Here is a 13,870-nt window from a genome sequence, read left to right as displayed (position 1 = left end):
GCAGCGCCGCGGATGGGCCGGCCCGCTGGCTCCTGGGCTGGATGGGCCGCGGTTGTGGAGATCCCTCCACATAAAAAAACAGAGGGACACCGGCTGTAGCGCGCAAAAATTGCGGTTTAGCCCCGGTAGTTTTCATCTTTTACGCGAGTTTTATTCCTGCAGCAATATTTCGCGTAGAACCCCTGAAACTGTCTGTTTTTCGCTGAAAATGCGTATTTGGGCTTTAAAATGCCTCGGGAATTCAATTTTTGGGCTATTTTTCACATACTAGATGCGCTTAACATGCTATCTTTTGTAACATGATATTATTGTATGATTTTACTGCTGTAGATTAATTGTTTAGCACTCTTAATCATTTAGTAAGTCATATAATAGCATGTTTTTAATATTGGAACGTCATTTTATTGAATAAGTTTATCAACATCGCTTTGTGCAAAAGATTACCTGCTGTAATCTCATGATTTTTGCATAAATCGCAGATGGCCGGAATTGTCCATAAGGAGTTTCCTGAGCTGGCCCAGACAGGGCTGAACTACCTGTCATGGTCCTCGGACTGCGAGATCTTTCTCTAGGGCAAAACCCTCCAGAGGGCGATCGGTAAGGGGGCCCAGCTGGCCGTCACTGATCCCAAGTTCGAAACTGAGAATGCGCAGGCTCTGCACTTTCTCCGTCATCACCTGTCACCTACTCTGAAAGATGAGTATATGGCTGAGCGCAGTGCTTCTGGCCTTTGGACCGCTCTTAAGCAGCGGTTTGAGCGGCTGAAGTACACTGTGAAGCCACGTGCAGAGGCAGAGTGGATCCGTCTGAGGCTTGCGGACTTCAAGACGGTTGGGGAGTACAATTCGGCTCTGCACCGGATTTGTACGACTCTTCGGTTGTGTGGTACTGAGATTACCGACTCCCAGAAGATTGAGAAAACCCTATCCACTTTCCACCCCGACGCGGTCCAGTCCTCACGGAACTACCGCCAGGGGAACTACACGAGGTATTCAGAGTTGATTGACGTCCTCCAGGTGGCGGAGGCGCAAGACGAGGTTCTCAAAAAGAACTTTGTCGCACAACCACTTGGGGGGAGTTCTCGCCAGGAGGTGAACGCTCTCAAAGTCCGCAAGCCTCAACAGAAGAAGAGGGGCCGGAAGGGCAAGAAGAAGGGCCCTCACCCCCCCGCCCCGGCTAAGCAGAACAAGCCGGGCAAGGGAGGGCAAAGGCCTCAGGACTGCTTCCGTTGTGGCTCGGTGGAGCATTTCTCCCGCCAGTGCCGCGCACCACAGGAGGTCGTTGATGCATATAAGGCTCGGAAGGCGCGTGAGACGCACCTCGCCTTGGTTCAGGAGGGAGCTCCACCGGCGCCCATGGCGGCACCCGTGATGATTGCTACTCCCCCTGCTGCGCCCATAGAGGCGACCCCCGTGGTGCCCATCGCGGCAGCTTTGGCGGTCTCTACTGACGCCCAAGTCGCCATGGAGGTTGACCACATGGCCGCCTCGGCGGCGCCGCCACTAGACATTGATGCTGCCTCCAAGATGATTTCTGAGGAGGATCAGCTCACTAGTATGGAGATTGCGGCGGAAGTGAATGGCTTCTTCACCGAGTCCACTTAGCATACCTCTTTTGGTTATCAAGATTCCGTGCTTTGATACAATAAAATTGAATAAATTCGATTTGGTTGTAAGCTCTATGAGAGCATAAACTTATTCTTTACTTTGGCGATTGGATGACATTTATTCATTTATTCCATTATTTATACATGATAGCATGTTATGTTCTGAGATGTGTGCATTTATTTTTAATGTATTTTCTTCCTCATTACATTAATTAGATGTCATATTTTAAAACGCGTGTGGCGCCCGAATGGAGGAAACGTGCCTTGCCGATAGCGCCACCACTCATACCATTTTACGAGAAACTAAGTACTTTGAGTCAATTAAAAAATCTCCGGGAAGTATTATGACAATCGCCGGCTGCAGTTCTCACATAGTTGGCTCCGGACGAGCCACTATTATACTCCCCATGGGAACAACTTTGATCATTAATGATGCGTTGTTGTACCCGGAGTCGACTCGTACTCTTTTGAGCTTTAGAGACATCCGCGCTAATGGTTTCCATGTTGAGACCGATGATGAAAACGGCAAGGAGTGCCTACTCATCACACAGCGGGATGTAGGTGGTAAATATGTTATCGAAAGGCTTCCTTCGTTTGACACAGGGCTATACTACACTAAGATAGTAGCACCGCCCGTGTACACTACCCTCAAGACCGTCTTTAGGAGCTCTGAACTCTTTTGCCTCTGGCACGATAGGTTAGGCCACCCCGGACTTAGGATGATGAGAAATATAATTAACAACTCGCATGGCCATAATGTTAACGTGAAGAACTTCCCGAATCCTGATGATTTCGTGTGCTCCGCATGCGCTAAGGGGAAGTTAGTCATTAGGCCATCACCCCTCAAGGTGAGGGATGAAATCCCCGCGTTCTTGGAACGTATCCAAGGGGACATATGCGGTCCAATTCAGCCCCTCACGGTGCCATTTCGGTACTTCATGGTGCTCATTGATGCTTCCTCTAAATGGTCCAATGTTTGCCTGCTGTCAACAAGGAACCATGCCTTTGCAAAATTGATCTCACAGATCATACAAATGCGGAATAATTTCCCGGATTATCGTATAAAGTCTATTCGAATGGACAACGCCGGAGAATTTACTTCAAAGGCGTTCGATGATTATTGCATGGCAATGGGAATCAAAGTTGAGCACTCGGTACCACATGTTCATACACAAAATGGACTTGCCGAGGCATTGATTAAACGAATTAAATTCATTGCCCGACCGCTCCTTCAGGGTTGTAATTTACCAACTACATGTTGGGGCCACGCGGTGTTACACGCGGCTAATCTCATCAACTTTCGACCGTCGGCCTACAACATCCACTCTCCTGTTCAACTTGCGCAAGGGTCGGCACCGAAAATTTCCCACCTTCGTAGGTTCGGTTGCCAGGTATATGTACCAATACCACCCCCTCAGCGATCGGCCATGGGCCCGCTCCGTAAGTCGGGGATATACGTTGGTTATGAGACTGTGTCCATAATCAGGTATCTGGACCCCATGACAGGTGACTGTCACACGGCTCGTTTTGCTGATTGCATTTTTGACGAGGATCTTTTCCCGACTTTAGGGGGAGAGAATCAACCTCTTGATGCTAAAAGTCGAGAAATCACGTGGCAAGCCACGGGGATCCACGCTCATGACCCGCGCACTGCTGAGACTGAGAGAGAAGTCCAAAAGATAATAGATTTGCAGTCTTTAGCAAATCAACTGCCCGACCACTTTAGTGACTTAAAGACTGTGACAAAATCGCATGTGCACGCGCGCAATGCACCGGAAAGGGTTGAAATACCGAAGAAAAATGATGGTATGCCCGCTCCCGTCCAAAGGCCTAAAAGGACGAGAAATCCGGCTTCTCAAATCCCAAGTACTCGGGGACGCCCGATGAAAAAGGATAAGAGAGATTTATCACAGCCTATCGCCAAAGTACCCCAAATTGAAACGGGGAGCCAGTCGAGACCTGGCACAAGTACGGAAAATTCAGTGCACGAAATTCCGGACTTAAACTTTCCCATAGGGGAAACACCCAGCGGAGATGTGAGCGCACACATCGGCGTGGGAAATCTAAAGGACCTTGCTCCCATAATGGGAAATTTGGTAGAGCAAGTGTTTGCGCCGGATGCGCCCCATGACGAAATGGCCATAAATTATATTTATACGGGGGAGTCCCTGAACCGAGCAACGGTGACTGTCGACATCAACTTTGCTACGAAAATTGCCTCAATCATAGATCTTGACCCTGAGCCTAACACGCTCGCTGATTGCAAGAAAAGGTCGGATTGGAAAGATTGGCAGCAGGCAATGACTGCCGAATTATTATCTCTCAACAAAAGGAAGGTGTTCGGACCAGTTTGTCGAACTCCTCCCCACATTCGCCCTGTTGGCCATAGGTGGGTTTTTGTTCGAAAGAGAGATGAAAATAATAAGGTAGTACGGTACAAAGCAAGGCTCGTTGCTCAAGGGTTCACTCAACGACCAGGTGTCGATTTTGAGGAGACTTATTCCCCAGTCATGGATGGAGTTACCTTTAGATACTTGATCTCGATGGCAGTAAACATGGGCTTGAAAATGAAACTAATGGATGTTGTCACTGCTTACCTATATGGTAACTTGGATTCGAACATATACATGAAGGTTCCAGAAGGTATCCCTGTTCCGAACCATGATAGAGCAAATAGGGGTCTATACAGTGTTCAACTTCAAAAGGCACTGTACGGACTCAGACAGTCTGGTAGAATGTGGTACAATCGCTTAAGTGATTTCCTTCATGAGAAGGGCTACACGAGCAATAAAGATTGCCCATGTGTTTTTATACGGCGATCCCAAGATGGATTCTGTATAATCTCGGTGTATGTGGACGATTTAAACATAATCGGTACACCTGAGGATATTGAGGAAGTGAGTTCCTACCTGATGTCGGAATTCGAGATGAAGGATTTGGGTAAAACCAAGTTCTGTCTAGGTCTGCAACTTGAACATTCCCCTGATGGGATTCTAGTGCACCAGTCGGCCTACACCCAGAAGGTGTTGGAAAGATTTGGATTTGATAAGGCATATCCTTCTAAGACCCCGATGGTCGGAAGATCTTTACAGCCATACAAGGACCCGTTCAGGCCAAAGGAAGAGGGGGAGGAAACTCTGGGACCAGAGGTTCCTTACCTGAGTGCAGTTGGAGCACTCATGTACCTCGCAAATTGTACACGGCCAGACATTGCGTTCGCCGTCAGTTTGCTTACTCGGTACAGTTCTGAACCTACCAAAAGACATTGGAAAGGTGTCAAGGACGTCTTCCGTTACCTGCAAGGGACCAAAGATCTTGGTCTATTTTATAAGAGGAATCAAGGCCTATCTATTATAGGCTATGCCGATGCTGGGTACCTGTCGGACCCGCATGATTGCAAATCGCAGACTGGATATGTTTTCCTTTGTGGTGGAACTGCGTTTTCCTGGAAATCGTCCAAGCGAACACTTGTGTCGACTTCCACGAACCACTCGGAAATCATGGCACTATTCGAAGCGTCAAAAGAGTGTGTATCGCTTCGGCGGATGATCGGCCACATTCAGCAGACATGTGGGCTGAACACCGTACAAACCCCTACCATTATCTATGAAGATAATGCTGCTTGTGTTGCACAAGTCCAGATGGGTTATGTGAAGAGTAACCTCACAAAGCATATTAGTCCCAAGTTCTTCTATGCACATGAGCTGCAACAGTTAAACGAGGTGAGAGTTTTGCATACTAAGTCCTGTGACAATCTTGCTGATATGTTCACTAAATCATTACCGGCATCAACCTTAGAGAGGTGTGTGCGTGTAATCGGTATGATGAGACTTAGAGAGATGCAAGGTTCAGGGGGAGAAACTTCACAAACTCGTCGCTAAAATCTCAATCCTGATGATCGAGTACTCAACTTGATGGTTGAGTGGATTGTACTCTTTTTCCCTTGAGTGAGTTTTCCTGATGTTTCTCACACGAGGTTTTTGACGAGGCAATTCGTGCAATACAACAACGTATACTGTGTGTTCTTTCTCCACATTTTTTCCCACTGGGTTTTTCGGAGTTTTGAGGCATGGATATACGGATAATTACCCAAGGGGGAGTGTTGAGAAACCGGGCCACCCGGAGGGGTGGCGGCGGCCGCGTGCAAAACGCACGGGTTGGCCCCTCCCGTTTCCCCTCTTTTCTGTTAAGTGGGTACTTATCCCTTGACCCCTGGTCCATATATAAAGCAACGAGAAGCTATCATTGTAATCTCTGATCATTGATTAATAAAGCTGGTCTCCTCCATCTCTCTGTGTCATTTACTTTCGCGTGTTTCGACTACTTCGACTACTTCGTCTACGATGCTCGCCCTCGCTCCGCAACCTCGGACTGGACTCGCCGGCGGAGTTGCGGAATAGTTTTCTCCGTTTGCACTATATATCATCAAGGTTTTACGTTCTTTCTCCGAAGAACAAGTGGTTATGCCTAACTGAAATACTCTGGTAAATAATGCATGTTTCAAACGTATCATAGTTTTGCAAATACTGGAAAATAGTATGGTTTTCACAAACTGTGGTATTTTAAGGTTTAAAAACTGTAGTTTCTTACATATACTTTGCGTCCAAACACTCCGTAACTTGGAGTACTGGTTGATTATTTTGTTTTTGACGACTAGTTGGCTGCTGATGGTCAGTATTTCTGTTTTTTTTTTAAATATAGTTGGAGCTTTTCTATTTTACAGGATGTCAGTTTTTGGCAACTCCACTTGGGCCTTAGGCCCGTTGATCTGGTCCGCGAACACGCGATGCCTAATGGGCCAATTTACGGCTAGGGAAGAGTTTATCGGAGCGTTTGTTCGGCAGCCTCCCCAAAGGTCAATTAGGGGGGTTGAGAGCGCGCCCTCAGCCGCCGCCACGTGTCGAGCTCTAGGTGCTCCTTTTGAATTTTTTTTATTTTTCTGCACGCTTTTTCGGCTTTTTAGATGTTTTTTTCCAGTTTTTCGGTTTTTCGCCGGTCTTTCTTAGCTTTTGGACAAAAAAAGATTTTTTTTGCAAAAAATGCATTTCCTTTTTCCGTCCACGAGAGGCATAGTTTTGCTTTCATGAGAGGTATGGGAACGGAATAAAAGCGCGTTTTCCTTTTTTTTTCGCGAGAGGTACGATTTTGCTTCCTCGAGAAGCACGGCCGTGTCTCTCAGAAACAAAAAAAACACTTTTTTATTTTCTTTCATGAGTGGCACGGTTTTGCTTATGCAAGAGGCACGGTCGTGCCTTTTGAAAACAAAAAAAAAACGCTTTTTTCTTTCTTTCGCGAGAGGCACAACTGTGCCTCTTGGAAACGAAAAAAACATGTTTTTTTCTCCTTAGGCAAGAAACACGGTTTTTTGTTTCATGAAAAAAAATCGTCAAAACCTATCAATATGGGATCTAGTTTTAAAGATCTCAACCCGAGGAATCCAACAGTGAAAACGGTACGAGATTTGGACGCACGATTTAAGAGAAAACATTCTAAATAAATAAATCTACGAAAAAAGGAAAAACTTTCGGGTTGCGACAAGTGACACATGCAGCACGCCATTTGTCATAACATGTGGTGGTGAAAGTGTTCTTTGAAAAGAGTACTTCTCAATTAGTGATTTCGAAGAAGTTGGGCTATTGATTTTCAAGGCCTTTCATGTTTGGACTTCCTTGACGCTACTTGGGCCGCAGGACCGTTGACCTGATCGGCGAATTTAATGGGCTAATTTACGGCTATCGAAGAGTTTATCGGACCAGCGCTTCTGGCCCTATCCTTTCCGCCGTGCACCAAAAAATAAAAAAAACTACCCCGACTCCGCCGCCCCACCCGACCTGCTTTTCCGACGCCGGCGTAGATGGAGGCGGAGGCAGAAGAAGCGAAGGCGCCGCCGCGGATGAACCGCAGGCAGTGGAGAGCCTCGAGGGGGAACCGCGAGGACAAGTGGACGAGGAAGCGCCGCCTGCTGCTGGAGGCGACCGAGGAGCAACGGCGGGCGCAGGTGGCCGCAGAGGCGGCGGCGGACGCGGCGGCGGACGCGGCCGAACGTGAGGATGAGGAGGCCGTCGTGGCGATGCGGTACCGCGACAACTGGATTTCGACCTTCTCCCGCTTATGCGGCTCCTACGAGGAAGCCAGTAAGCATCCGTCTCCGATCCTCACTCCTCTGATCCAAGCCATCTCGATCCCTCTTCTTCTTCTTCTTCTTCTTCGATTCCGCATATGACTAGGATTTATCATCAAATCATGGACGAATTGCTAACCTGAATTTTGATTGTGCAGCGTCCATAAAGCCAATGCGGTACACCGACGAGCCGCCACCGCCCTTTGCCGGTGTCGGTTATGCTAATGCCGTGGTCATCTTCTCGGTGAAGGTGACACAGTTAGCTAATAGCCTGGATTGGCCGCTCGATGTTTACGGCATCGTTGCCGCGCGGGATTCAATTGACCGCAATCGCAACCTCCTCTTCAACCGCACCAGAGACAATTGCCAGAGGCTCACCTCAGGGGTATGTGCATGTCTTTGTAGATGAATTCTTACTTGATGCTATCTAATCTCCACACACATAGGCATGCTATATATGCTTATGACCGGTCACTGCTAATTTGCTATAGAGTGTGCATATTTTTGTTGGTGATTCATAAGATATTTCAACTACCAATTCTAGACACCGCGGTTAGATCAACTCACGAACTTCTTTGAAATCGGTATCTTTCACATGATGACCAAACTCTCTTACTCCCTACTAGTTATAATTACTTTTGTTGTTCAAAATACAGTATTTTTGGTTGAATGGAATATCACAGATAGCTGAGCCTGTGCAAACATGCATGGAAGAGAATGGAAATGATATATGCATATCTGAAAGGAAAAAATTAGGTGTGATAGTAATGGGACTAACCAAGTACTACATTAGTCTATGCTCATCCAGCAATGCTGTATACAGTGACTTAGTATGATAGATGTTGATAATAACTGAACTAACCAAGCACTACATGTATGGTGCTTGATCAAAAGTTATGACAGCACTAGGCTGCTGGTATTTGTGCTTTCCATGATGCATGGTATTTTTGGATTTTTTTTAATTTACTGGAATTACAATGCTGTATGGTACAAATGACATACATAAGGAAGGTTCTTTTAGTATTAAGTATCTATGATGAAGCATTGTAGTTTGAGTTCGAGTCATGATGTTTTGAACATGTCCTATATACACCGGAAACAAGGGGTACACTAGAAACAATCAAGCAAGAAGTATAGTTCAGAAATCAGCTTATTTCTGATACATTTCAAGCGCATAGGTGGATCTTTTCTTTCTTAAACTAGTGATAAAAGATCCAAGTCTATAATCAATAGCTACCAGAATTATTTGTGCCCGCCTATTTTATTCCTTTTCATGCAGACTGCAGAAAATATATGTTTTGTTGTGGTATGCAATATGTACCATATAGAAAAATTGGGTGTATGGAGTGAGGCGTAACCAGACACAAGTGTAGCTATGTTTTCAAATAAGAGGCAACTAGTGTTGTTGCAATCAGACCTCACCCCCAGCTTACCAGCCCTTTTGGGCATGCCCTAGTTGTATTTGTAGCCTTTTTTGCAAATACAACAAGTGTAGCCTTTTTGTAACCAAACGTAACATTTTTTGTATTTGTAGCGCATGAGGCAAACATGCCGAAATTCCCAGTATCTCAATCATGTGAATGTTTTTGCAACTAAACGTCCTATGTAAAAAGAGACAGCCCTCTTTATTTTTCTATCAGATTCGTTTTTGTTCCTTCTAAGTTCTAACAGAGATTAGATCCCTGGATGGTATGATTTTTGTTATCAGATTTGTTTTGGTTCCTTCCAAATTCTAAGACAGATTAGATCCTGGATGGTGTTATTTGTCGCTTTCAATCTAGTTTCTAGTTGCTTGCTATGTCCTGTCTGATTAATAACGATAGGCATCTGAGATACTTTATTGTTCCATAGGGATGATGATCAGTACAATTCATGTTAAATGTCTTCATTCTCACTATAGAACAATGACGCAAGTGACATTTGACTGAATTTTCATGTTTGGTTATCTTATCCACTAGAAAGCCAAATTTGAGTACTTTGAAACATCATAATGCAGGATGCCTCTCTATTGTTGACCGGTCCAAGTCGTGCTGTTGTGATCGTTGATCCTGTCAACTACGAGGTTGAACTAAAAGTGAAGGGTGACACGCCGTCTGAAGATAAACTCTTGAGCCTTCTAGTCATCGAGGACAAGTACTATCTTCCTGGTGATCGCCGCCAAGGAGTTCATTGCCACACCTACTCTTCTAAGCTAAGCACAGTGGAGGTGACGGTTGGCCATCTTGCAAAGACAGTGGAGGCTACTATCGCCGTGCAAGTTGTTGAGGGATCCTGGCCAACTGGCCATCACGGGCGATTTGCTGCACGCATGGCCAGTCTCCATGATCTGGAGATGGTGCTACTTGATTCTCAGGATGGCATGGTACCTGTTACGAACGATGGGGCAATTGAGTTTTCACGACGTGTTGTTTCTGTCGAAGCAGATGGAGAGCTGACACTTGGTGTGGATGTCTGGCAAGGTGATGACAAGGCTGTGAAATATCAAGTAAGATTTGTACCTAGAAAAGCAGGTAGAAGTGAGGATATTTGTGATGTTGGGTTTTGTAAGATGCGATTCACTGTTGCTTGGTCGCTTCTTTTGAACTGGTGACATGCAGTAAATCAGTTTGGCATATGTGGCGTTGTTTATGTGTTATTATCTAATTTGTGACCTTAAACGTGTACTGTTGTTCCCCGCAACAAAAAAAAGGTGTACTGTTGTTACTTTGCTATGAATGTTGTAGAGAATACATCTCTGGAAACTAGCTAAGGGTCTATTTGAAAAGCAGGAAATTTTGGAGCAAACGGTAAGTGAGTTTTGTCGAGGTAGGATACCGGACGACGAGTTTGAGCTATGGGACATTCTCATGCATGCAATAGGCAGGTCTAAATCTTAGCAAAGTGAGATGCACTTTATACAGAAGAAAAGGTTGTACAAAGCATTGATGTTGAGTGGAATTGGCAAGGCCTGAAACATAATCCCCATTTGTACTATTCTCTTGCAGCATCAAGCGTGTCAGAAGAAGCGAGCATCGTGGACACATGGCCCATCCCCGCAAAAAGAGGAATTACGTATGGCCATGCACGTACACGAATCAATTACCGGTTTGAATCCAGAAATCACGCGCGCGAGTTTAATCACTAGCCAATCGGACGACCAGCGCACAGCTTATCGGATGGTCGATCGTGGACTAGTCTGATAGGAAGGGAAGCATCATTCCCGTATATCTCTGGAAGTAAATAAATTATGCTCTTATTTATTGCAAGAAATCAAACCCTCCAAAAACGATTATAGCAAGAAATCAATGCTTGCCATTTTCCTCCCATTTATCTCGAGACGGCCTTGTGCATATATACCATCTACTGTACACACAATCCCGGCCGGTTGCTACCAACGCAAACATCGAAAACCATGGGGCCTTCACGATCTCTCCCCTGCCTCGTCCTCCTCTTCCTCATCGCCTCGTCCAGAGCCTCCGTCTTAGAGGACACGTGCAAATCCTTCGCCGCCGGCCACCCCGGCATCGGCTACGACTACTGCATCAAGTTCTTCCAGGCCAGCAAGGACAGCGCCACCGCCGACAAGCGCGGCCTGGCCGTCATCGCGTCGAAGCTCGCCGGAGCGGCGGCCAACAGCATCGTCAAGCGCATCCACCCCCTCATGGCCTCGGAGAAGGACAAGCGCATCCAGATGGCCCTCCGCGACTGCGACCAGTTGTACTCGCTGGCCGTGGACGAGCTCGATGGCGCGGCTAAAGGCGTCGCGGCGGGCTCACCGCGAGGCAAAGCGGACGCGGCGGCGTACGTCGACGGCGCGTTGGGCGCCCCCCGCACCTGCGAGACCGGGTTCGGGGAGATGGGCGTGGAGTCGCCGCTCGTCGCCGAGGACTCCGAGTTCACTAAGGAGGTCTACATCGCGCTCGATATAGTGCACTCGTTATAAGTAGCTTGATTAGAAGCGAATTATTTTTCGGTTCATCCGTTCATCTGGCCATCTGGGTCAGAATTTTCTCATGGAATTGTCATGTGGTGATTTTTTTGAAATGGCAATAACTTAGTGAACGTCACACAATCTGCATGTGATCGCGGTGATCGTGGCCTCATCGGGATATTCACACATCAGTCTAGACGATAGTACTCCCTCCCTTTCTAAATATAAGTCTTTTTAGACATTTCAAATGAACTAGAATGTATGTAAGACATATTTTAAAGTGTAGATTTACTCATTTTGCTTCGTATTTTCTAAAAAGACTTATATTTGGGAACGGAGGGAGTACTAATTAAGCTCCCAGGGATTGAAACGTCCTGGTGCGACGGGGCTGTGGCCGTCGCTCAATTGGTCAGTTCGTTGGGTCAGGGTTTTGGGGAGAATTGTACGAACAGTATAACCTATTCGCTTGGGAGAATGGTTTCGGAATTTGTCATAGAAAAAAATCCAGATGGGGAGATGGACGGCGTTACCAGCTGATATGCACGAAATGCAGGTTCAGTAGATTTCAACGCGGAGGAAAAACTGCTCCTGCGACCTAGGCTCCCTCGACCCACACTCTCCCTCCCGTGCGGCGGCGGGGAGGGCTTCCGGAGCGGCCTCCCCCGAGTCCCCTCTCCTCCCTCCTCTTCATCCGCCGCCGCCAGAGGGCCTGGCCGGGCAAAGCTCGCCCGGGCCGACGGCAGCGGGGCCTTCTGGTTCCCCCGCGTGCATAGGAGCGGCGCGGGCCCTTCTCTTCGGCTGGGGGCACGGCGTGGGCACCGCGGCGCGACGTCGCCTGGCGTGCCGGCGGCGCTGGGTGGTGGTCGCGTGGCCGACAGCACGGCTGGTGGTGGGTTGCGCGGGGCCCAGTCGTGGCGGCGGATCTGGCGCGATGGGGCTCGTGCGGTGAGGGCGGCAGGCGGCGCGTCCCGAAGGCTGCTGACAGTGAGGGGACCGGCGCAACATCGGCTTGGTGGCGGTGCGTGCCGGCCGGATCTGGCGTTTTCCGGTGGGCGGCATGGGTTGGGGCACTGGCCCGGCGTGGCTGCTGCTCCGGCTGTGGGCGGCACGGGTTGGGGCACTGGCCCGACGTGGGTGCTGCTCCGGCTGTGGGTGGTGGCGGCGAGGCGGCTCAGCCCTCTGGTGGAGGCTTCCATTTGTCTCGCCGGCACCACGGCGGCTCGGCGGGTTGTCTGCGGCGGCGGCTGGATTTCTGGCGTCGGTTCGTTTGTAGGGGGCCTGGTTTGACCTTTGAGCCATCTTTGCGGCGTCCGTCCGCTATCTTCTTCGAAGGGATGGTCCTCCCCCGCTGCAGTCCATCACTCGTCTCGCACGCTGCAGCGGGACCAAGCTCGTCTCTGTTGGAAATATGCCCTAGAGGCAATAATAAATGGTTATTATTATATTTCTTTGTTCATGGTAATTGTCTATTGTTCATGCTATAATTGTATTGTCCGGAAATCGTAATACATGTGTGAATACATAGACTACAACGTGTCCCTAGTAAGCCTCTAGTTGACTAGCTCGTTGATCAACAGATAGTCATGGTTTCCTGACTATGGACATTGGATGTCATTGATAACGGGATCACATCATTAGGAGAATGATGTGATGGACAAGACCCAATCCTAAGCATAGCATAAAAGATCGTGTAGTTTCGTTTGCTAGAGCTTTTCCAATGTCAAGTATCTTTTCCTTAGACCATGAGATCGTGCAACTCCCGGATACCGTAGGAGTGCTTTGGGTGTGCCAAACGTCACAACGTAACTGGGTGACTATAAAGGTGCACTACGGGTATCTCCGAAAGTGTCTGTTGGGTTGGCACGGATCGAGACTGGGATTTGTCACTCCGTGTGACGGAGAGGTATCTCTGGGCCCACTCGGTAATGCATCATCATAATGAGCTCTATGTGACTAAGGCATTAGTCACGGGATCATGCATTGCGGTAAGAGTAAAGAGACTTGCCGGTAACGAGATTGAACAAGGTATTGGGATACCGACGATCGAATCTCGGGCAAGTAACATACCGATTAACAAAGGGAATTGCATACGTGATTGATTGAATCCTCGACACCGTGGTTCATCCGATGAGATCATCGTGGAACATGTGGGAGCCAACATGGGTATCCAGATCCCGCTGTTGGTTATTGACCGGAGAGGCTTCTCAGTCATGTCTGCATGTCTCCCGAACCC

At 47.8% G+C, this 13,870-nt stretch overlaps 3 protein-coding genes across 3 annotated transcripts; all 3 read left to right on the top strand.

The window, feature by feature from the left end:
- Positions 1–4,677: 4,677 nt before the first annotated feature.
- LOC120974194 (secreted RxLR effector protein 161-like) lies at positions 4,678–6,419 on the top strand. The gene is made up of 2 exons (XM_040400623.2): positions 4,678–5,328; positions 6,330–6,419. The coding sequence occupies exons 1-2, from the start codon at positions 4,678–4,680 to the stop codon at positions 6,417–6,419; spliced, it is 741 nt and encodes a 246-aa protein (XP_040256557.2).
- A 962-nt stretch (positions 6,420–7,381) lies between these two features.
- Positions 7,382–10,438, top strand: LOC109736863 (uncharacterized). Its single transcript, XM_020296081.4, has 3 exons — positions 7,382–7,740; positions 7,886–8,112; positions 9,724–10,438. Exons 1-3 carry the CDS (start codon positions 7,461–7,463, stop codon positions 10,315–10,317), a joined length of 1,101 nt encoding a protein of 366 aa, XP_020151670.1. The 5' UTR covers positions 7,382–7,460; the 3' UTR covers positions 10,318–10,438.
- A 666-nt stretch (positions 10,439–11,104) lies between these two features.
- LOC109736844 (putative invertase inhibitor) lies at positions 11,105–11,932 on the top strand. Its single transcript, XM_020296065.4, has one exon. It carries the CDS (start codon positions 11,119–11,121, stop codon positions 11,647–11,649), a length of 531 nt encoding a protein of 176 aa, XP_020151654.1. The 5' UTR covers positions 11,105–11,118; the 3' UTR covers positions 11,650–11,932.
- Positions 11,933–13,870: the final 1,938 nt, after the last annotated feature.

Source organism: Aegilops tauschii, chromosome 2, assembly GCF_002575655.3.
Source record: "Aegilops tauschii subsp. strangulata cultivar AL8/78 chromosome 2, Aet v6.0, whole genome shotgun sequence".
Classification (NCBI taxonomy): Eukaryota; Viridiplantae; Streptophyta; class Magnoliopsida; order Poales; family Poaceae; genus Aegilops; species Aegilops tauschii.
Note: the sequence above shows the minus strand (reverse complement) of the source record. Positions and strands in the feature narration are given on the sequence as shown.